This window comes from Harpia harpyja, chromosome Z (genome assembly GCF_026419915.1).
Source record: "Harpia harpyja isolate bHarHar1 chromosome Z, bHarHar1 primary haplotype, whole genome shotgun sequence".
NCBI classification, from domain to species: domain Eukaryota; kingdom Metazoa; phylum Chordata; class Aves; order Accipitriformes; family Accipitridae; genus Harpia; species Harpia harpyja.
The window spans coordinates 39376304-39398035 of record NC_068969.1 but is presented as its reverse complement, the minus strand read 5'-3'; the positions used below and the strand labels follow the sequence as shown (position 1 = coordinate 39398035).

Here is a 21732-nt window from a genome sequence, read left to right as displayed (position 1 = left end):
TTTTCTGATTCTCTTAGTGTTTGTGAGGGATCCTGTGAAACCCCTGGAGTTGCACATGCATCAGTGTTTCCCATGGTTGCAGATGCAGGGATCATAGGGGTAGCATGAGGTTTGGTTCCTCAACCTCCACCAAGATGCTGAAATAGATGACACTGATAACGGGGTGCACTTAGCACTCATGGTGCTTGGTCTGCAAGCACCTCAAATGACTCTGCTGGACAAATGATGTAGGAGGGTGTTGGGACATCAATCTATTCCTAAGAACCAGCACTTGCAAAGTCACCTTCAGTTTTCAAAGCCTCTGGACTTGGGCTAAGGTAATGTCTGAGAACAAATGATGTGACACAAAAAATCAGAAGGAAGCAAGTGTTTTGCCTTGATAAAATTAGAGCACTCTTCAGCAAAATTGTCTGGGCTTTTTAGTGGCTGGGAACTCAAAACATCTATTCAAGTTCCTGCTATTTGTCCCATAAATTTATCTAATGAGTTGCCTGTGAAATAAACCATTAGAAAAGCCTTTTGTTAATTTGTGCCAAAGTAAATGGTTATCTAAAATAGACACCACAGGGAAGTTCTTAATTAGTCTGTTGTCAGCTGGGACTGGAAATGCTTGTGGCAGCACAAGGCTAATTAATTACTCATCTTGCCACATTACAGCTTCCTGTCAAAGCACGAGGTACTTCTCAGCGTACACCGATGGCTGGTTGCTCCTTTTCAGAGATCATGATCACAGCAGACAAGGGTCCCAGACTGACCTGTGCTCACTCTCTGTAGGGAGGTGGGTTGAGGGGGTGTCCAAAACAAGCATCTACCCTTGGGATGAGCTGTCTGTCTAGACAAAGAGTCTCTGCTGCCCACATCCCGTGGCTTCAACTGCAGGTTGCTTCCTGAACTGAAAATGAAAACTAATCTTGGGAAGTGAGCATTTGGGATCAACAGGAAACCCAAGGATGTGCTTACCTAAGAGTCCTTACCTGAGACAGAGTGACACTGCACGAGCTGTACCTGTCTGCTTGCAGTGTGGCAGTCGGGGAAGCGGGGACCACACCAGCTCCTCCTTTAGCAGCGTCTTCACCTGCATGTCTTGGGGCTGGACCTCCAATAGCTGTCCCACTGTAACAGGGCTTCTGGGACTGGGGATGTGAAAGCCCAGCTGAAGAGAGAGTGCCCACATGTGCAGTATACTGGGAACTCAAAACACAGCCAGAGTCTGCAGAAAAGGCCTGCGCTTTGCAGGAAGGAGAAAAAAGCCTGTTACAAAGCTTCAGTTACCATGTCTTCCCTACCACCACACCACTGAAAGATATATTCTTTGGCAGGAGTGAATTAAAAAATTTTGCACACATGCACTGCACAATACCTCAGAGCAGCCTTCAGAGTGAGAAAGGAGCCTGCCACATCGCCCAAGCACTTTCTTTGCAGGCTGGAGATCCCTTGACAGAGGGCATAGGGCACTTCACACCTGATGCTGGATCTGGGGATGGGGCCTCACCAGCGGGTGGCTTGTGATGGACTGGGAATGGCCAGCAATAGTAAATGCACTGGGTAAATATTCACTGGTGCCCTCCAAACCCAGTGGCAACATTAAGCCCATCTGTGGGGGACAGTAAGCAACATCCTTGTCCGAAGGGAGCTGCCCCGGGCAGTGCGGGCTGCCTCCGCATCAAGCAGAGGGCAGGGGAGGCGAGGGTGGGCAAAGGGTCCAGGTCTGGCCATTTTGAGCCTGTGCTCGGAGGCTTGGTTTGCACCAACGCCTCACTCCCGGGGACTGGCTGGAGACCTTCCTGTGCTCTGCTCCTCCTCCGCAACATATGTAGCTGTTTTTACAGCATCCTTCCCTGTTTCTTCGGAGGCACAGGTCTGTTCTACTGAAAGGGAGTGAATTAGCAGTGTATTTACACCCACGCTTGCAATCAGGAGCCATTTTCTATCCCCTGATATTAACATCCAAGGTTTTTACCAGCTCTAAGTGTTCCAATCAGTCCAAGTGTACAGCAATAAAAACTTTAATACACCCACCCCTGCACCGAATGCCTTTGAAGTACAAGAACAGCCTATTACACTGAAAGGTGTATAACACTGGCAAAGTCCTCCCCCACCACCGTCCTTCACCCTTTGTGGTTATACATCTCCTCATCTAGTAAACACTGTAATGTATTTTATGCCTAAAGCACTCACACAGCTGCGCTCCCAGCACAATGAACACATAACCCTACCTTTAAATACTGCTCCCTGACACAGGGCAGTACCGTGACTGGCTCACGGTCGTCATCATCTCACCACCTGTGATGGCTTAGTTGTTAGCTAATGGATACTGTGGGTACAACTTCAGAAAAAGGCAGTGAGTCAATAGAAAGGAAATACTAAAATCTGTGAAGCTGCCTCCATAACTGCCCAATTAGTCGGTAGGACACTAAGGTCAATCAGGAACACAATTAGCCACTATTGAGGCAATGAGAGCTCTTATGAGTCGTGTATGTGCAAGTCAGCTCTTGATTTTTAGACAGCCAATGGTCTGCAAGAGCCATGGTGATGGCAGGCATTTTACTTAGGACAACAGAACATCTCCTGATTTTTCCCCACTCCATCACAGAGACCTTATGGCTACTACCCCTTCCCAACCCTTTGGTGTGTTATCCACAGAGGAAAACAGCATCTTCCTAACAACCATTTCCTCCCCTCCTTCCCCTAAAACTCCTCATGGCTGGTACCTGTGGGTACAAACTCAAATAGCATTTCTTCTGTAGGCAGTCTCCAGCAGCTCACAGTGTGGGAGGGAAGCCTGGACAGAGTTTTGTCACTCCCTGACCTCGGTCTCTGGTGCACCTGCAGGCCAAACACAAGAAGGGGAATTGCACAGCGTGTATATGCTGTTGGTTTGATCCCCAGCTGCCCTGACTGCCAGCACTGGGTATCGTTCACCGGGACCAGCGGAGCTGATGGATACCTGTCTTCTAGCACATCACTCTCCCCTGGGACTTCAGAGAAGGCCTGAAAGCTCTTCACAGTGGTCACCACCAGCAGGTAGCTGGGACGAGGTGAGACATGTCCCCTAAGGAGCCTCTGTGGCCCTGCAGCTGCTGGAAGGCATTGCTGGAGGAAACCTCTCTGGGACACTTGGCTGGCGGAGATGCAGCGGGTGAAGTAGCAGATATTGCCCAAAGCCAGCGGGAAGGAGAGCTGCCAGGGAGGTGCCTGAGAGCTGGGGATCCACCATGGGACTGCAGCAAGCAGCTCTGGTGCCTCCAGGCACGTGACAGCAGACAGTCTCGGTGGAGCAGATGGGAGAGGGAAGCTGTCAACATTTGATGGGGATCAGACAGGCTGCCTCCTGAAAAAAACATATTTCATGTTATTCAGAGACACCGCTGTCCCATCCTTGTGCCACACTGCACTCCTCCCCCCAGAGAACTCCTGGTACACCGAGCGGGTTTCACACCCTTCAAAGAGAGCTGCTTGCATCCCTTTCTCCAGTAAAACATGCCTAGCCCCTCTCCTCCAGCCAGTGCCCCTGCACACAGTGCTGAGGGGCAACTCAGCCCATGCACGCGCACACACTCACACTCATCCGTCCTTTTCTCTGCCATTACAGAATCACAGAGTGGTGCATGTTGGAAGGGACCTGTGGCATTCATCTGGTCCAACCCCCCTGCTCAAGCAGAGTCACCTACAGCAGTTTGCCCGGGACCACGTCCAGGCAGCTTTTGAGTATCTCCAAGGATGGAGACTCCACCACCTCCCTGTGCCAGTGCTTGGTCACTCTCACAGTGAAAAAATGTTTCCTGAAGTTCAGAGGGAACTTCTTGTGTTTCACGTTGTGCCTACTGCCTCTGGTCCTGTCACTGGGCACCACTGGAAAGAGCTTTGCTCTGTCCTCTTCGCACTCTCACTGTAGGTATTTATATACATTGATGAGATCCTCCTGAGCCTTCTCTTCAGGCTGAACAGTCCCAGCTCTCTCAGCTTTTCCTCACAGGAGAGGTGCTCCAGTTCCTGAATCATCTTAATGTCCCTTCAGTGGACTCCCTCCAGTATGTCCATGTCTCTAGTGTACTGAGGAGCCCAGAACTGGACACAGTACTCTAGGTATGGCCTCACCAGCTCTGAGTAGAGGGGAAGGATCACCTCCTTCAACTTGCTGGCAACATTCCTCCTAATACAGCCCAAGATACCATTCACCTTCTTTGCCACGAGGGCACACTGCTGGCTCATGTCCAGCTTGGTGTCCACCATGACCCTGAGGTCCTATTCTGCCAAGCTACTTTCCAGCTGGGCAGCCCCTAGCATATATTTTGATGTCTGGAGTTATTCTTCCCCAGCTGCAGGACTTTGCACTTCCCCTTGCTGAATTTCATCATGCTCCTGTCAGCCCATTTCTCCAGCCTGTCTAGGTCCCTCTGGATGGCAGCACAGCCCTCTGTTATCAGCCACTCCTCCTGGTTTTGTGTCATCTGCAAAATTCCCGAGGGTGTGCTCTGCTTCATTATCCAGATCATTAATGAAGATGTTGAAGGACCCAGTATTGACCCCTGCGGTACACTGCTAGTCACTGGTGCCCAACTAGATGTTGTGCCACTGATCACCACCTTTTAGGTCTGCCCATTCAGCCGGCTTTCAATCCACCTCACTGTCTGCTCATCCAACCCACACGTCAACAGCTTGTCTATGAGGATCTTACGGGAGACAGTGTCAGAGGCCTTACTGAAGTCCAGGTAGACAATATCCACGGCTCTCCCTGCATCTGCCAGGCCAGTCATTTCATTGTAGAAGGTTATCAGGTTGATCAAGCATGACTTCCCCTTCATGAATCCGTGGTGACTGCTCCTGATTATTTTCTTGTCATTCATATGCCTGGAAATGGTTTCCAGGATTAGCTGCTACATCTTGGCAAAGATGTAGATGTGGCACAAAATAATCAGAGGGCAGGCAATCAGGACAGTTATGACAAAGATTTCACTGTTTCTTTCACATCCACAGCATGGGATGATTTTTGAAAAAGATATTTGCATTGTTTAAATGACATATAGACTAGGGATTTGACAATATCCATCCCCATTTTCATTTGCTTCAAGTTTAGTTGGCTTGGGAGGTTCCAGTCTTCTAGAGCCTGCAAGTAACATGAATTGCTGGTATTCTTTTGATCAGTTCCTTTAGTTTTTTACTAACTTTTCCTAAACAGATAGGAAGGGTGTCAGCAAGCTTCCCAGAGAGAATTAGTCATTTCAGTTGCCCTAATATGTGGTCATTTCTACACGATTATGCTTAAAACTCTTTTAAAGGTGTTTCAGCACATTGGAAATCATTAGCTTCTTCTGCAGAGTTAGGTCAAGACAACCTGACATGGGTTATTTTTCCTTCTCTCTCCACAAACAAGAGACTCCAATCAGATGCCTTTTAAGAAGTGTAGGCTTCAGTTTGCTGTGTTCTTTGGGACAAAGCAAGATACCTATTATTCATCATTATGCATAACACACAGTACTTGTGGGTGACTCCCCTGAGATTATTGCATCATTTGTCTGAGTACTTCTAGATAGAAGAAATAAAGTATATTTAATCAGAAGTATCCCAAAGGGAAAAAACGCACCAGGCAGAATGATGCAGATAGACAAAGTTGCCATTGAATTATATGGGCAGGGTTTTGCTCCTATGGTGCGTATTTACTGTCTGATGCTGTGACTCATACAACAGCCTGTACCTCTTCCACAGCAACCCTGCTGAAGTCCCCAAGGTCACCTCAAGACTGATGCATGACTCATTACCAGGGTTTCTGAATCCCACTCCTGGTATGATGGCTCGGTGGCAAAGCACAAGCCCTTCAGGCATCTGCTACTTCCCTTTTGCCACTTGTTTCTTGATCGGACTCTCTCATCAACAGAGTCCTTCCACATCTGACCTATGGCCAATCGGCCAGCAAGCAGCAGTCAAGCACAAATGATGCCTGCAAAGATCCAGACCCAGGGGCATTAGTGAGCAGCCAGAGACCAAAAATCCTCCCTCAGGTGAACTTCTTATGCTTGAGGACTTGAAGAGACAGAGAACTGCCTGGGGCTTTGAGAGCAGTTAGGAGCCATATGGAAGAGACATAGGGTCTGGCTAGACAGACCCCCTGAGAACTACAAATGAGGGAATTTTGGTATGTGGAGCTGGGTGAAAGACAAGTTTTTTGAAATGGGAAAAAAAAAATGAATCTGTTTATTGAAGCATATGAGGATCACAGCACACATTTGCACAGCACAAAGTAATTGGCCTTTTGTGGATATGGCCAAGAAAACACAGTGTTAAAAAAGGCTTGGAAATGGATGTGGCATTCAGTACCCACCTTCAGCAAGGAGTACTTGCTATAGATAGCAAACTGGAAGGACTTTGTGAAGCAGCTCTTGAGCAGGTTTGAAGTGCCAGTGACCTCAGCAGAATGCCATAGTCTACTCAAGCTAATGTGGTGGCTCAAATGTGTGCACAAGAGCGCTGCTGTAAAAGCTTGAAACTCGAGCATTCCAATCCACACAGAACTTGTCAGCAAAACAGGTCCTGTGTTTCATATCCAAATTATAGGTAGGACTTACATGATCCCACACTCAGAAGTAGTCAAGTTGTGTCAAGTTTTAGCATTGCCATAGAGCCTGGAAGGTAGAAAGGAGAGTCTAATTTTAACTGTGATGTTACTAAGGTCTTGTGGAGTCTTTGTATGGTATAGCTGAGACGTTATAGATAGGCCAGCTGTCTGTTGCAACATATTAATTCAAAACTCCACCTCCCAGATCTATCTCCCTTTAGGATGCTAAAAAATATGCTACACACACTTTTCCATGGTTTTTACCATACTGCCTGGTCAGAGAAAGGCTTTGCTTTGACACAAAGCTACTGACTGAAGAGGACAATCAGATCTGCAAAACAAAAGGTTCAGAGAAGAGTTTAAGAAAAAAGTGCCAGGAAAAAAAAATGTCATTCAACCGGTACCCTTTTCACCACATCCATCTTGGTCCATTCTTTTCTGATTTGTACAGTCAAACCTACGTAAAAACAGAAATTATGTAGCAGATCTGAAGTTGTTTATCTAGATAGCTGTTTTGGTTTCTCCATGGTAATTAAGAAAGCTCAAAGAAAGTGTACTCCCCCTGATGAACACGACTGGCAAACTGGTAACAACAGACAAGAAGACTGAGGTACTCAACAGCTTTTTTTGTCTCAGTCTTCACTGGCAACCTCTCTTCCCACACCTCTCAAATGGATGAACTGCAAGATGGAGAATGGGGGAGCAAAGTCCCTCTCACTCTAAGAGACAATCAGGTTTGTGACCACCTGAGGAACCTGAACATACATAAGTCTATGGGACCTGATGAGACACATCCCAGAGTCCTGAGGGAACTGACCGATGTAGTTGCCAACCACTCTCCATAATATCTGAAAAGTCATGGCAGTCAGGTGAAGTCCCTGGAGACTGGAAAAAGGGAAACATTGCACCCATTTTTAAGAAGAGTAGAAAGGAGGACCCTGGGAACTACTGACCTGTCAGCCTCATCTCTGTGCCTGGGAAGACCATGGAACAGATCCTCCTAAAAGCTCTGCTAGGGCACATGGAGGACAGGGACGTGATTCAAGACAGCCAGCATGGCTTCACCAAGGGCAAGTTCTGCTTGACCAACCTAGTGGCCTTCTATGATGGTGTGACTATATCGGTGGACAAGGGAAGAGTTAAGCATGCCGTCTATCTGGAATTCTGTAAGGCCTTTGACATGGTCCCCCACAACATCCTTCTCTCTAAATTGGAGAGATATGGATTTGATGGGTGGGCTGTTCAGTGGATGAGGAATTGGTTGGATGGTCACATCCAGAGGGTAGTGGTCAACGGCTCTATGTCTGCATGGAGGTCAGTGACAAGTGGTGTCCCTCAGGGGTCCATATTGGGACCTGTACTGTTTAATATCTTCATCAATGACATAGACAGTGGGATCAAGCGCAGCCTCAGCAAATTTGCAGACAACACCAAGCTGAGCGGTGCAGTTGACACGCCTGAGGGACAGGATGCCATCCAGAGGGACCTGGACAAGCTGGAGAAGTGGGCCCATGTGAAACTCATGAGGCTCAACAAGGTCCTCCCCCTGGGTCAGGGCAACCCCTGGTATCAATACAGGCTGGTGGATGAAGGAATTGAAAGCAGCCCTGCAGAGAAGGACTTGGAGGTACTGGTGGATGAAAAGCTGGACATGAGCTGCCATGTGTGCTCGCAGCCCAGAAAGCCAACCAGCTTTCTGGCCAGCAGGTCAAGGGAGGTGATTCTGCCCATCTACCCTGCTCTGGTGACACCCCACCTGAAGGCCTGCATCCAGCTCTGGGGTCCTCAGCACAGGAAAGACATGGACCTGTTGGATCAGATCCAGAGGAGGGCCACAAAAATGGTCAGAGGGATGGAACACCTCTCCTGTGAGGAAAGGCTGAGAGAGTTGGGGTTGTTCAGCCTGGAGAAGAGAAGGCTCCGGGGAGACCTTATTGAGGCCTTTCAGTACTTAAAAGGGGACTTATAAGAAAGATGGGGACAGACTTTTTAGCAGGGCCTGTTGCAATAGCACAAGGGGTAATGGTTTTAAACTAAAATATGGTAGATTTAGATTGGATATAAGGAAGAAATTTTTACGATGAGAGTGATGAAACACTGCAACAGGTTGCCCGGGGAGGTGGTAGATACCCCATCCCTGGAAACATTCAAGGTCAGGTTGGATGGGGCTCTGAGCAACCTGATCTAGTTGAAGATGTCCCTGCTCATTGCAGGGGGCTTGGACTAGATGGCCTTTAAAGGTCCCTTCCAACCCAAACCATTCTATGAATCTATGATTCTATGAAATAGCCTGCCATTGATTTAAAACATTATTTCAAGTTGAAGCGGTAACAAACCAACTGGCTGATTCTTAATATTTCAGCCTCAATATAACTGGTCAGCAAATAAAGGCTAGACGACATTTGCATTGTGAGGTGGCAAGTGCTAAAAGCAGTGGAGATAAAAAAGAGGATGGGGTCATCCCTATCTGAGGGATCCGATCCTTTTGGAAGGATGAGTTATTCCTATATACATGCACTGGGCTCAGACCACTGCATGAGACCACAGCTGCTGAAGACTTTCAGATCTTTGATATGTTAAAGTTCCCACCTTTCTAGTTAATGCTCAACAGGAGCCATTCATATTTATGTATTTTACATTTGATGGATAAAGATGATAAAAAAGGAGGTTGAGCACCCTTGATATTTAACACAACTAACACTACAATAGTCAACAGTACTTTGAATTAGCTCTTTTTTAAAAATCTTTATTTTCAATTTGAAGCCAGCTCTAATTTGCAGTTCTCCAGCTTCCACACCACAGCCATAAGGAGCTTGGGGAGGTGACACCTCTGTAGAAGCTTTCAACCTGAATAATGCTTACATATTTTAGCAACAGTAGTCACTGCTTTCAGTTATGAACTTCAAACAGTGAGAGGATGGCATACACTACCTGATTATCCATTACATTAAACTGTTATGTGGGACAGGAAATGGGGTTTGTATCTAACTTTGTATATAGGGGAAATGCATGCTGAGCAAGCTGAAATTAGTGTCCCAGTCCAGAACATACTGGTTTACCATTTAATATCCCTATTTACGCATGACACATACCAGTGTCCAATAGCAGCATTCTGCCTGCCCTGGTAAGGGATGTCCATTCTCAGCCTTCTCTTAATGAATCCTAGATCTTCCCAAAAGTGTCTTCCAGAGATTAATCCAATTAGACCAATCCTAAAAGAGCTGACAAAATCACAGCATAGAATAGGAACACATTTTTTCCCCTAAATTCAGCTCCAATTTTGCTTTGAGTGAACAGTTTAAGTTATGGGTAATAGCAATAAAAGATTGTTAATCATCATCACCATCTGTTCAATTAAAACTTTGGATTTTCCAAAGCTAGCTAATGCAAACCTTTTGTGTAAGGCACCACAACAGAAACATGCTTCACCTCAAAGAAGCAATTTTTTTCTCTAGTAATGAACAGGATGGAAAATTCAACCATTTGCATTGCTGCTCAGTTGTGCAAGTGGATACTTGCTGATCTCTTGATTTCTAGCTTGGAAACACAGTTGTAACAATTGTAGCATGCTTTCCTGGAACGTGGTGGTTGGTTTCCCTTTTCTATCCCCCCCAGGAAGCATACAATCTTCATACTGTTAGTCTTGGAAACCACTCAAAAAGGGACAAATTGGAGGCATTTAGTTCCACCTTTGTCCTGACATTTTCTGTAAGTATTTTTCTGCCCACTAACAGCTTTCTGTTCCAAAGTAGATGTTTTCTCTTCCAGCTCAGTAACCCTGTCGTTTAAATTTGAAGGGCCATTTTTATTTCTGTTAGTTCTTCTGACATGTACTGCAGTTCTTACAGTATTTTTTCCCCTTCACTGATGCCACTAATGATATTTACATTTCTGTGTCATCTACTGATGCAGTTTTCCATTCTCTGAAGGACTGTTGATTAATACGGCTACAGCTAATTGCTATTCCCAAGCAACATTGTTTGTTTTTCAGCAAAAGACCAATTTCCAACCCAACAGGAAATCTTAAAGACTATTCAAATGTATGAGCGGAGGTGAAGGAAGGTCAGGGAGCAGGAACAGTGAGTTTCACGGCATTAGTTATCAACATAACCCAACTCATAACATAACCTTTACAATATTTTAGCTATGTGGGACAGACTGGCTGAAGGTTGATCACTTCCTTTCATCCAGAACTTAGCAGATGGGTGAAAAAGGCATTATTCATTCTAATGTGAGGACATAAAAGCTGTATATCTGAATAACAGCAGATGGAAAAAAGCAGCAAATTCTCACTCCAGAAAATACAAGCCGAGACACTACAGTCATTTCTCACCCTGCTAAATCCTGCACAGTGACAAATACAGACATTAACTTGTGCTGAAATATAACTGGAAAGTCTGATTTTGAAGTCTTTCAGTCAAGACGGAGGGTATTGCTAACAGAGTCCAAATTATTCCTGCTTCAGCCTGCTCAGCAACAGATGAGAGGCTCGGTGTGGATTTTGCTGGACAACTTTCTGTAGGACGAGTTCAAATGATGATCATGGTCCATTACAAACCTTTAATCTCAAAACCAGGCCACTGCCACCAACTTAAACACTTCTCGCAGTATGTGTAAGTCTGTTCCCACACTTACTCTTCCATCAAATTAAGACAGCAAAGGCTATCACTTGACACCCTGTTTATGAAGAAAGTGCCCTGTAAAGCAGGAGTTGTTGCTGTTAATGACAGGATATTCTCTGGTGTTCTTGGGCTTGCTCTCTGCAAGCCAGCTTGGAACTCTACAACACAGAGGTGTTTTGTTCATGTCGTACTGTAGGAAGGATGTATAAAAACCAGGAATTTTCATGGCTGAAATACAAGGGGTGTTTGGGTGTTTTCTAAAATGGCTTCTCTGAGCTTTCCAAATTTCTAGTCTGAGGAAAAGGAATCATGTTAATGGGAAAACTTACAGAAAACATGGTTTTACAATTTAGTTCAGGATGTCCTTTTTTATTCTCTTAATTCTCTTGGATGCTTTCTAATATCACTCCTTTTTTATGTCTCAGTATGTCTGCCCCAGGTGAAAGCATTTACTCCTTTATGTTACTGGCACATTAAATGCTGAAGCAACCTGCCCGAAAATGCTGCTGCTCATAAGGCTCCTCCTGCCTTTCCACATTCCCACACATTTCAGATCCTATATTCATTCAGATGGTGGGGCTTAGTTTGTGTTACCATCACCCACGTGCATCAAAACACAGAGGCTGATCATCACCATCACAGCCGATTTACGGCCGGCCTCAGACACCAAGGGAAACCCTGCGGGGTGCATCCCAACAGCCAGATTTGTTCTTGGGGTCTTGGGGAGATGACAACGCCGTGAGAAGCTTTATCTCTACGGGCCTCCTCCGGGATGAAATTCAGCAGCAGCAGCACAGCACCTCCTAAAGCCTTGTTCCCCACTTGCACCTAACCCGGGAGAGGAGAGTCTGGGGCAGGACTGCTCTCTGTCCGGAGGAGGATTTACTCCGCAAATCCCAGCCCCGCGAACGCAGGGGCTTTGGGAACGGGGGCGGGGGGGGCGGTGTGCCGTGCAAAGGGAGCACTGTCCCGGCTTTCCGAAGCGGGGGCCGGTGCACCCCGGGAAGGTCGCCCGTCGGTGGGGTCCGGCGCCGGCTTCCCAGACCGGGTCCCCTCCGCCCGGGGGGGGGAAGGCTGCCCGGGGTGGCGGCAGCCGCCAGCGAAGCCGCGGTGGCTGGCCATCGGGTGGGGGGAACCTCCCGAGCCTTCCCCACCCCACCCCACCCCCGAGCCCGCAGCCCCCCGCGCCGCGGCACCCGTGGGCGGTGCACGTACTCACGGCTGCTGCGGGGCTCCGGCGGGGCTGGGCGAGGAGGAGGAAGGAGGGAGGGAGGAGGAGGGAGGAAGGGCAGGTGTCCCTGGCGGCCGCTTGCCCCCCGTCCGCCGGCTGCTAGAAACCGCCGGGGTCCCTCTTCAGTGCCCCCTCCCCCGTCCCCCCGGCCCTTTTGCTGGGCTTGAGCCCCCCCCCCCCCGCCGCGCCCACGGCTGCACGGCCGCGCCCACGCGTGCCTGCCGTCACACGTCGGAGGGCGCGGCGGGGCTGCCGGCGGGGGGGGCCGCTCCCGCCTTAGCGGAGCCGTCGGCGGAGCGCGGCTCAGAGCGGCTCGGAGAGGGAGGAGGCAGGACGGCTCCCGCCCGCCGGCCCGGCCCGGTGCCTGCCCGTCCCCGTCCCCGTCCCCGTCTCCGTCCTAGTCCCCGTCCTCGTCCCGCCCTCCGGCTGCGGCTCTGCCGAGGGGAAGGCGAGCGGTGCCGGCCGTCGGGGGCCTCCGTGCTTCACCGTCCGGGAAACTTCAGCCACTTGCCGGGGAGCATCCAGCCCCTGCCCTGAGGGGCCGCTTCAGTGAAGGGAAGTGGTGCCTTGCACGCCGACAGGATGGTGCGGACCATGAGACCCGACGACATCAACCCCCGGACGGGGCTGGTGGTGGCTCTGGTCAGCGTCTTCCTGGTGTTCGGCTTCATGTTCACTGTGTCCGGCATCAAGGGAGAGACCCTGGGGGACATCCCTCTGCTGGCCATTGGGCCGGCCATCTGCCTGCCGGGCATTGCCGCCATTGCCCTCACCAGAAAGACCGACGGCTGCACCAAATGGCCCAAGAACAAGTGTCCATGCTGCAAGCAAGTCACGGACCGGGACGTCATGGAGCTGCTGAGGACCCCCTCAGACCTGGAGTCTGGCAAGGGCAGCTGCGACGAGCTGGCCAAGAAAGCGTATCAGAAGGACAGGAGAGTGCTGCGGGGCGAGGACTCTGTGTCCATCTGCACCACCACCACCACCACCATGGGAGAGTGCAAGAGCCTCATCAGAAAGGTGGAGCAGGAGGAGATGCTGAGATACCTGGAGACCTGTTACCCAGAGATGCCAGGGAATGTGTTCGTGGGAGATGGCTCCACATACAGTGCCTTGGAGAAGAAGAGCTCTTCTCCCACCAGGGACAGCATTGCTTGCCCAGACATCGAAGACAACATTTTTGTTGCTCCTAAAGACAGTATCATTGTCTGCTCTTACAAGGAGAACAGCCCTTATGACAGATACTGTTGTTACATAAACCCTACTGGAGTCAACTCAGACCAGGAGACCATAGTGTGAAAGATGCATACTTTTTATATATATATGTATGTATACAAAAACTACAACTTCAACTTCTTCATAGGGGATAATATAGCTGACTGCACTGCATGGGACAATCCTGATACTATTACAATTTAACCCGGTATGTGACTGATACTGAAACCTTTTGTGCCTGAAATACTCTTCCTGTAAGTAAACAAGCATGTTTAAAGGTTAAAGAACTCAATTCTTCATTTTGGGAAAAAAGAAATTACACTTTTATTTCCTCCTTTTCCTTCCGTTTTATTTTCCTGCTGCCTATTGCACCCAAGCCTGTAGACACACTGGCAGGAGGGCAGCAGTGGCTGTCAGCTGAGATCCATAGCTGAATCAAAACTCTGGAGCTGTCTGTAGGAAAGAATGTGGTGCTCTATGGCTGAATGGGACTTAGCAATAGTGTCACTTCATTTTTGGAGGGCTTGAGAGATGTCAGCATGCACTCCAATAGCTGGCTGATGTTAGGGAGTGTAGAAGTGATTTGCCTCTCTTCCTTCTTTTTCCTGGCAGGATTTTATTTTCCTCTGTTTCAAGGAATTGATGTGCTGACCCTCTGGGCTCTTCTGAAAATCTAGGAGCCAGATAGGCTTAGGGGACTTTTCAAAGGCTAATCCATCATCAATAGCATGCAAGGTACAGGTTTTAGCTTCATTCCCCACTGGTATTGAGTTCACTGGAATGTTTCTAATGCTTTTGGATTTTATAGGCATACTTGACAAGTGGATTACAACATGATCATGACACAGTCCTTGCAGGGACTCTGAGCAGATGTCAGTGGACTCGGGTCTTAAAAATACATTTCAGTACCTCTAAAGTCACTTAGGGAATAGACTTCTATGGGTTGTGTTCAGAGCTGGATCTGACTCTTCCGAAAATGTCATTTTCATGTGCCTTTTCTAAAATGCCAGATGTTTCTCTATGGGTGATGAATGGTTACAGTCCACTCAGGGGTCTCAAAGCCATGCTTTGCTGAGGGGGAGGGAACAGAGGACCTGGCTGACAGATGGTTTTGTTCACAGCTTATGGATACATAGCAAGAGAAATATGAAGTGAGTATTGAGGATTAACCTTTCAAAATCTGAGCCTGCAGGTTAGATACAGAAACGCAAATCCTGGCTATTCTGTCCAACAGTAAACTGCATATTCTGTGCTGTGTGTAAAAATCTTATCTGACCTGTACTGTGTAGGTAACAGAGATGTGGTATAATACGATGTGCATGCTAAGCAGCTGCTCTAAGGGTTGAGCTCTTAAGGTAATGGTTACTAAAGCAAGGAGTAATTTACTAGCATCTCACAAAGTCCCAGTTCCTATAACTAAACTCTCACAACTCCAAAAAGTTCCTCTGTGATGGAAGTCTTAATAACTGTTCTTACATAGCTGGTTTTTGTCAACCATAAGTTGTACCAGACAAATGTATTGAATTACCGGGGTAGAAGAGAAGAAAAACAGCCTTTCTTTTGTAGCAACCTGAGATGTTGTGGAGAAAGTGGCAAGGAATTTTCCACTGAAATGAGCCATTTTTCACTGCCCGTGGAATTGTTTGGAAAGTGAATGGAAACTTCATGCATCTGCTAGTTTGTTTGTTTGGAAACCTATGTCAAATCGTTACAGACAACCAGTTTCTGAAGAGGTTTCCTGAAGGAGGAAATACAATTTTTTACAGAAGATAGTTTGGTTTCTTTCAGACCAAAAAATATTTTAACACTTTGGCCAGTCTTTGCTGGGGCATCAGGATGCTATTAGGATAAATTAAAAAAATACTAGCTAGTTTGAATCAGGTAAAGCCTCTTGATAGGTGGTTACAGGGAACTTTGCTGCTCTGGCATGCAGCGAAAGTACTGTGGGAGTAAATAAACTTATACTCAGTACAGCCCAAGTTTTATCCACTGAGCAAAGGAATTCCACAAAAACAGAACCTCTCCCTGACATGTTCAAATCCCACTTCCACATAAAAGCACTCTGTTGTTGTCAGGCAGATTGTCTCCTGCAGGCTTAGTCACTCCAAGACCTTATTCTGCAAAGTACAGAGCAGCTCTTTGATGGCACTGGGAAGTCTTATTTCATGACCTCTGAAGCCAACAGCTAAAATACTGCTAATGAACATGATCAGAAGTAGGGTCTTTCATTGCTTTCTGTTCCTGAGGGAAGCAGATGAGGGTCTCAGCGTGTGCCCATGCGTGTTCAGCATCCCTGAAGATCAGACCCACCATGAGAAAACAGGCTGCCAGGTAGCTGCATGCTGCCTTTGCTGGGGTTGTGAGCAATCGCTTGCCTTGCATAAGAGAGCAAAGCGTCAGCCCGCTGGGAACCTAGATTTGTACAGCTCTGCAAATATATATAGGAAGAGGTCAAGTTTTCCCATTTTGTGTAGGCTTAGATGTTCCCTGTCAAAAGTTATATGGGGTTTTACAAGGCAAGACAGCAAACTCTAGTGACAAATAGAACGGTAAATATATAACCTGAGATACAGCCATGCAGATCTGAGTCGTGCTTTATTCCATTCTTAGTGTAAAAACAAGAGAATTTTTGTATGAAAGCAAGTTTAATGGGAGTGAGAATTTCCCACAATATAGGAAGAGATATAAAAAATGTATGTTTAAAATGTGATATTTACAGTCAATGCCTTCCTCCGTTCGTTTAGCTGAGGTAAGATTTCATAACAAAATACAAGTTAAGCAATATTTCTAGGCTAATCCACCATAATCCACTGAAGTTTTTTACTGAACATGTGGGAATTTGAAGTTAAATAAATATATTAGTACTGCCCCTGAAATCTCTTTCTCTGTGATCTTTCCTTTCTTTTCTGCTAGTTAAGCAGAGAATGAAATGGAAATGGATTATTTTGGACATTTTAAAAATAAGAATTTGTCCACTTAAAAATGAAAGTTTTTTGTGTGATGGTTTGGGTTTTTTTTTAGATAAAGTGAGATTTTTCATACACTATAGTTTTACCAGTAGAAACCTACTGCTTATTTGATCAAAGACGGCGTGACAGCAGCTTCAAGCTTTTTATGCAGGTACCATGCCCAGGCCTGAGAACTACTGGGGCTTATTTTCATTCAGCTCATGTGGTCTCTTCTGATGGCCACTAGAACTCGTAGGACCAGTGGTGGTCTTGGAACAAGCAGGAATAATCACATTGCTTTTCAGAGGCAGCTTCTAGTCTTGGCTCTGAATTTGACTTCAGGACACCACAGCTTGGGATGTGATTCCAAGCCATGATCCAGAGATGAGAGCTTCTCTCCTTGCTACATTTAAAACACCTCTGGGTAAAAATGCCACTCCTGTCCTCAATGCTATCCTCCAAACAACGCATGCAGTTGTAGAGGAGCTCTGTTTGTGGGTTTAGTGCCTGGTCTCATTGAATTCAATTGCCACACATTGCTTGGTCCTACAGTATGCGTGGCAGGGCGTGTATTAGTGTTTGAAGAAAACCAGTGATTTGGACATTCACAGAAGGTTCCTAAGATACATAAAATTTATTTTTAGAATAGTATTTGTTATAGTGCTATGGTGGAGTTTACCTTCTTTTAAGAAACAATGTAATACACAGATCAATAGTACACCGGGCAATTTTGTGTTTCTTTGTTTAAATTCCTATTGTCACAGATAGCAGTTTTACAGTCATACAAGCTTGGTCATTGCAAAGCCTTTAACAGAAAATTTGGAGTTTTAATCAGTGTGCAGTTTGTCCTCCCAGGGCACTAAACAATAGCTGGTCCTTTCTGCCTGGAATGGAACGAGTGGGAGGTGAGTGTGCTCAGGGTGTGTGTCCCTCGGGATCAGTATTGTGTTCTTGATCTGCATTCTGCAGAAATGTGGTGCTCTTCCACAGGCAGTTCCTCCACATCTGATCCAACCTCTCCACAGTCCTGGCTCCAGTAACTGTTTATTATGTTGTAATTAGCAGAGTAAAGTAACAGCCACTATGACCCCCTCTCAGCATTTCTCCTGGTACATATCAGACTGCAGAATGAGCTCCTGCTCTTGACCGAGGTGGTAGAATCTGACCCTATATCATCCATTCTATGGAAGCTGTTGTGTTGAGACATCCAACTAAATTGTCAGTTCTTGCAGCACAGGCCTGGGATTTTGCATCTCTGTGTAATACCTTTCACACTAAAGGTGCTGTAGTGATGGGTTAGAGACGGGTAACTGTCAGGTCTCGAAGGCACTTCCAGCCTGATTTTTATGAGCATTTAGGGACTGATGTATTTATATGCAGAGCACAATCTGCGCTCAGAAACTTGAATCTCAACACGTTGCCTGTAAAGCCATACTGCTAGAGAATGCAGTTCTGACATGGGAGATTTTCCAAGTCTTGAAAGGTTTCTGTGTAAGTTTCTAGTATCAATCATATTAAACATTGCAGAGGAGTTTCCTAATATGTAGACTAGAGGGGTTTTCTTGACACATTCTTATGAAACAGCATGGGGCATCAGCTGCAAAGCAGCTCATGCTGAGCCCATTTCAACACTGCAGACAGCCTAAACATGCAATCCCTACTGGGACGACTGTCAGCAGATTTGTTACTTCCCTGGTACTATGGGCCCTTTTATGTCTGGTCTTCAGAAACAACACAGAGAGCAGATCTAGAATTCACTTTTTATCCTCTCCGGCAAACTTTCATCAGCAAGCATTACCTTTAATATAACAGTCCTGTCAGTGGAGGAATTCCAGACCTTGTCTTTACTAGGCAAGGAGATCCAGCTATCATTGCTTTTTAAATCATGGTCTATTTTCTGTTCAGAACAGTTGCATGGATTAGCCCTGACTATCCTATTGTCAGATGCATGCAGAAATGGTTATGCTTAATGTTGTTACTTAAAAACACCGCACCATGCATAGGTGTGTTTACAGTACACATTTGTTCGCAAGAGCAGGTCACAGAAGGCATAAGCATAGCAATATATTAATTTGAGATCTGCTCAGAGGACCCCTCTGTCTTTCTGAGACCTCACCCAAATTTTCTGCCTGAAGCTTATTGTTGCAATTTAAAATTCCTTCCATCCTTTAGGAGAAGACAATTTTTCTAAGAAGAACTCCGTTGTGGCTGTTCAAGGACAAACGGTTCTTCCAACAAGATACACAGAGTTTAAATGTCCCAGGACTGTTTCATTGTAACCACTGTTACATCCTGACTGTGAAATCCTGGCTCTGTTACCTATTGCAACGTGAAATTCTCCAGTGCTTTGCTAAATGCAAAGCATTTCCCCAAACCATTGGTAAAACCCTTGAACCCTTGGTCAATTCTGATAGATTCAGTACTAGTACTTTTTCAACCTACAGTTTCATTACTTAGGGAGTGGAAAAGGGTTAAATACGTTGAAAATCTGGCTCTGTACTTTGTTCTAGTGAGGCAAGAACAGAAAAAGAGATATTATTCACGAAAGCAAAAGGGACCAAAAAGGCTTCACAGACAGTATTTCATTACTTTGTTAGATTAACTGCGTTATATTCTAGTCGCATAGGCAATATGTTTAGTGCATTCTGCCATATGTGCAGCTTCTCTTTGGTAGCTTACCCTGAACAGGCTCCTCAGGTAGGGACAGAGTGTTTTTCTGCCTGGAAGCAGGATGCAAGAGCTACAGAAAAAATTGGCATGTAGTAGGGATCTGATGCCAGAAACTCAGATCTCATCAAAACACTTATTTGCACAGCACTGTATTTTACTATGAAATGCAGTGAATCATAAGCAATTATGTGCACTCATGAACATAAGGATGCTACTACAGTAGCTTTGTATTTGGCATTCACTGACTAGGAAGTACCTATTCTACTGCCATTGAAATCCAAGGCAAAATTCACAAAGGCATAATAGAAAAAAATCATGTGGGGCTTCAAGGTCAAACTTATTGCTGTATGAAAACTGTTAAATCTGGCACTAGAAGTTAGTTCTAAAAGGGACATATGCACTTAAGACCTAGTGCAGTATGAAGGTGAGGTACAAATACAGAAGATGAGGTAGCTTTGTTCCCTGTCTTAACCTGAGGACCATGGTTAGTATACCATGGGACAATAAATAGTATCATGTAGACTCATACATGCTCATTGGAAGGTTTCAGTCATTAGGGGTCCCACGCAAACAAATTCTACAAAACACACTCACATTTCAAACTGGTTGTTTTATATCTCTACATCAGAAAGTGCATTTTAGCAAATTTTAAATTAGGAGGAGAGGGAATTTTCCCCTATTTTCTTTGGAGAGAACATTGGATTGCAAATGATTTTATCTTTGAATTCTTATTTAGAATGTAATAAAGTACAACCCAATGTTTTACACTGACTGGTGGGAAGTAGGGGAAAATTCAGACAGGAATTAGGAGGACAGAGTACTTATTAGCTGAAAAGCAGATGGTAGCCAGCTGGAGAATAATCAGAATAATCTTGCATAGCCTTGTCTTTTTACTAGTCTGAAAGGACAGCCCCAGAAAGACACTCTTAAAAAACCAAAGACTCTTACTATTGAGGTCAATTCAGATGGAAGGGCTATTAATAACTTTTGGGGATCTGAGTGGGGTGGGAGAGAGAGATGTTCTACATGCTGGGGAACCTCATACCAATCTCTTCTTCAGACATAGATCTTCAAGAAACCCTGCATCCTCTGACTGCACAGTCAGGCTCAACACTCATACTATGCCCTTGCGCTGTTTGCAAAGAACACCTGACTTTGTTCCACTTTTCCTTAAATACACTCATTTTTCTCATTTGACTAATTACCTGTAGGAGGAAGCAGATAACTCTTCTGTTTACACAAAAAGAACCATGGAACTGAAGACCCTCTGCACATGTCTATAACAAGCTAAACAAAAGATGTTTGCTACCTAATCTAGGGGATAAAGACTAACTTTTTGGTGGCAAAACACAGTCTTTTTCCAATGCCAACGGTTTGAATAAAATCTGGGAAGTTTTACACCTGGAAATACATTAACCATTTTTTTTTACTTGTTGGGATTTTTTTAAATATTGTGGTTATTCAATCTGTTTCTCAATGTTCAAACTGAAACAATATAGTGAAGGATTATCAATCTAATTAAAGACTTTCATAAGTCAGTTTTTGCATTGTGTGATTTATTTAATGTACCTGCATGCATCCTCACCTGTTTGTAGATGGAAATACAATAAACAATAAACAAAATGCACAATCTTTCCATAGAATCACCACATCATGAATACAGTATTAGTATCCTCTGCATTGTTTTGCATGACCATAAACAATGAATGGCCACTGAGTGAAGAACTGACGTGATCTATAAAGTACATATCATCTTCAGTTCTTCAGCTCTATTATTAGCTTTCCCATTTTCTGGTAGGGATATAATCTTCTATGAAAGGAGGAATACATCACATATTTATCTGTATAGAGTGCCATTTTAGAAAAGAATACTTGCTAGATGAGCTGACTAACTGCACATCTGGGATGTGAATCTCTGTGGATTTACAGTACCTCACAGATGAGCACCATGCTGGTTATCATACTTCAGCTTTACCAGCTGGTAAACGCTTTCCCGCATTGCCAAGGCCATCAGGACTTTAGTCAGCAGCAACAGTGTTAGCCACAGCAAACTTCCTTGCTACATTTCCTGGACAGCAAGAGATACCAGGAGCTATAACAGGACTCTGCAGATCTGAATTTGCAGTATCAGTCACAAGTGCTGCCTCACACAACGATATAGATTTAGAGTGGTGAAAAGGGACAGCATTTTGGTTTGCAGGTACTATAAAGACCACCTGCCCTTGTATATGAAGTTCTGTGCGGAGCAGCACTCTCTGTTCCCTTGGTGCATTCAAAAACTGATGCTTGCAGAGTTCAAGCCTGAGGCAACAAATGTCAACAATTTTGTGTCCTTACACCAGGTATTGATTTGCACAAACCTCTCCTTATACGGTTATATTTATAGCCAGACATGTTTTACATATATAATAATATATAATTATCTCTATATTGTATATATTCTATAGATACATTATTACATGTATGTATGCCTGTGTGGCCACAACAATACGG

At 45.5% G+C, this 21732-nt stretch overlaps 1 protein-coding gene and 1 long non-coding RNA gene across 3 annotated transcripts; one reads left to right on the top strand and one right to left on the bottom strand.

Moving 5' to 3' along the window:
• Positions 1–682: 682 nt before the first annotated feature.
• Positions 683–12498, bottom strand: LOC128137615 (uncharacterized). Of its 2 annotated transcripts, none has more exons than XR_008233758.1 (4): positions 12391–12498; positions 2948–3331; positions 2712–2826; positions 683–1228 (listed from the first exon to the last, which is right to left on the bottom strand). It is a non-coding gene; the product is annotated as an uncharacterized LOC128137615 (long non-coding RNA). The 2 variants fall into 2 exon arrangements; XR_008233759.1 differs by having other exon boundaries at positions 683–1223.
• A 159-nt stretch (positions 12499–12657) lies between these two features.
• TMEM215 (transmembrane protein 215) lies at positions 12658–20744 on the top strand. Its single transcript, XM_052778765.1, has one exon. It carries the CDS (start codon positions 12989–12991, stop codon positions 13703–13705), a length of 717 nt encoding a protein of 238 aa, XP_052634725.1. The 5' UTR covers positions 12658–12988; the 3' UTR covers positions 13706–20744.
• The last annotated feature ends 988 nt before the right edge of the window (positions 20745–21732 follow it).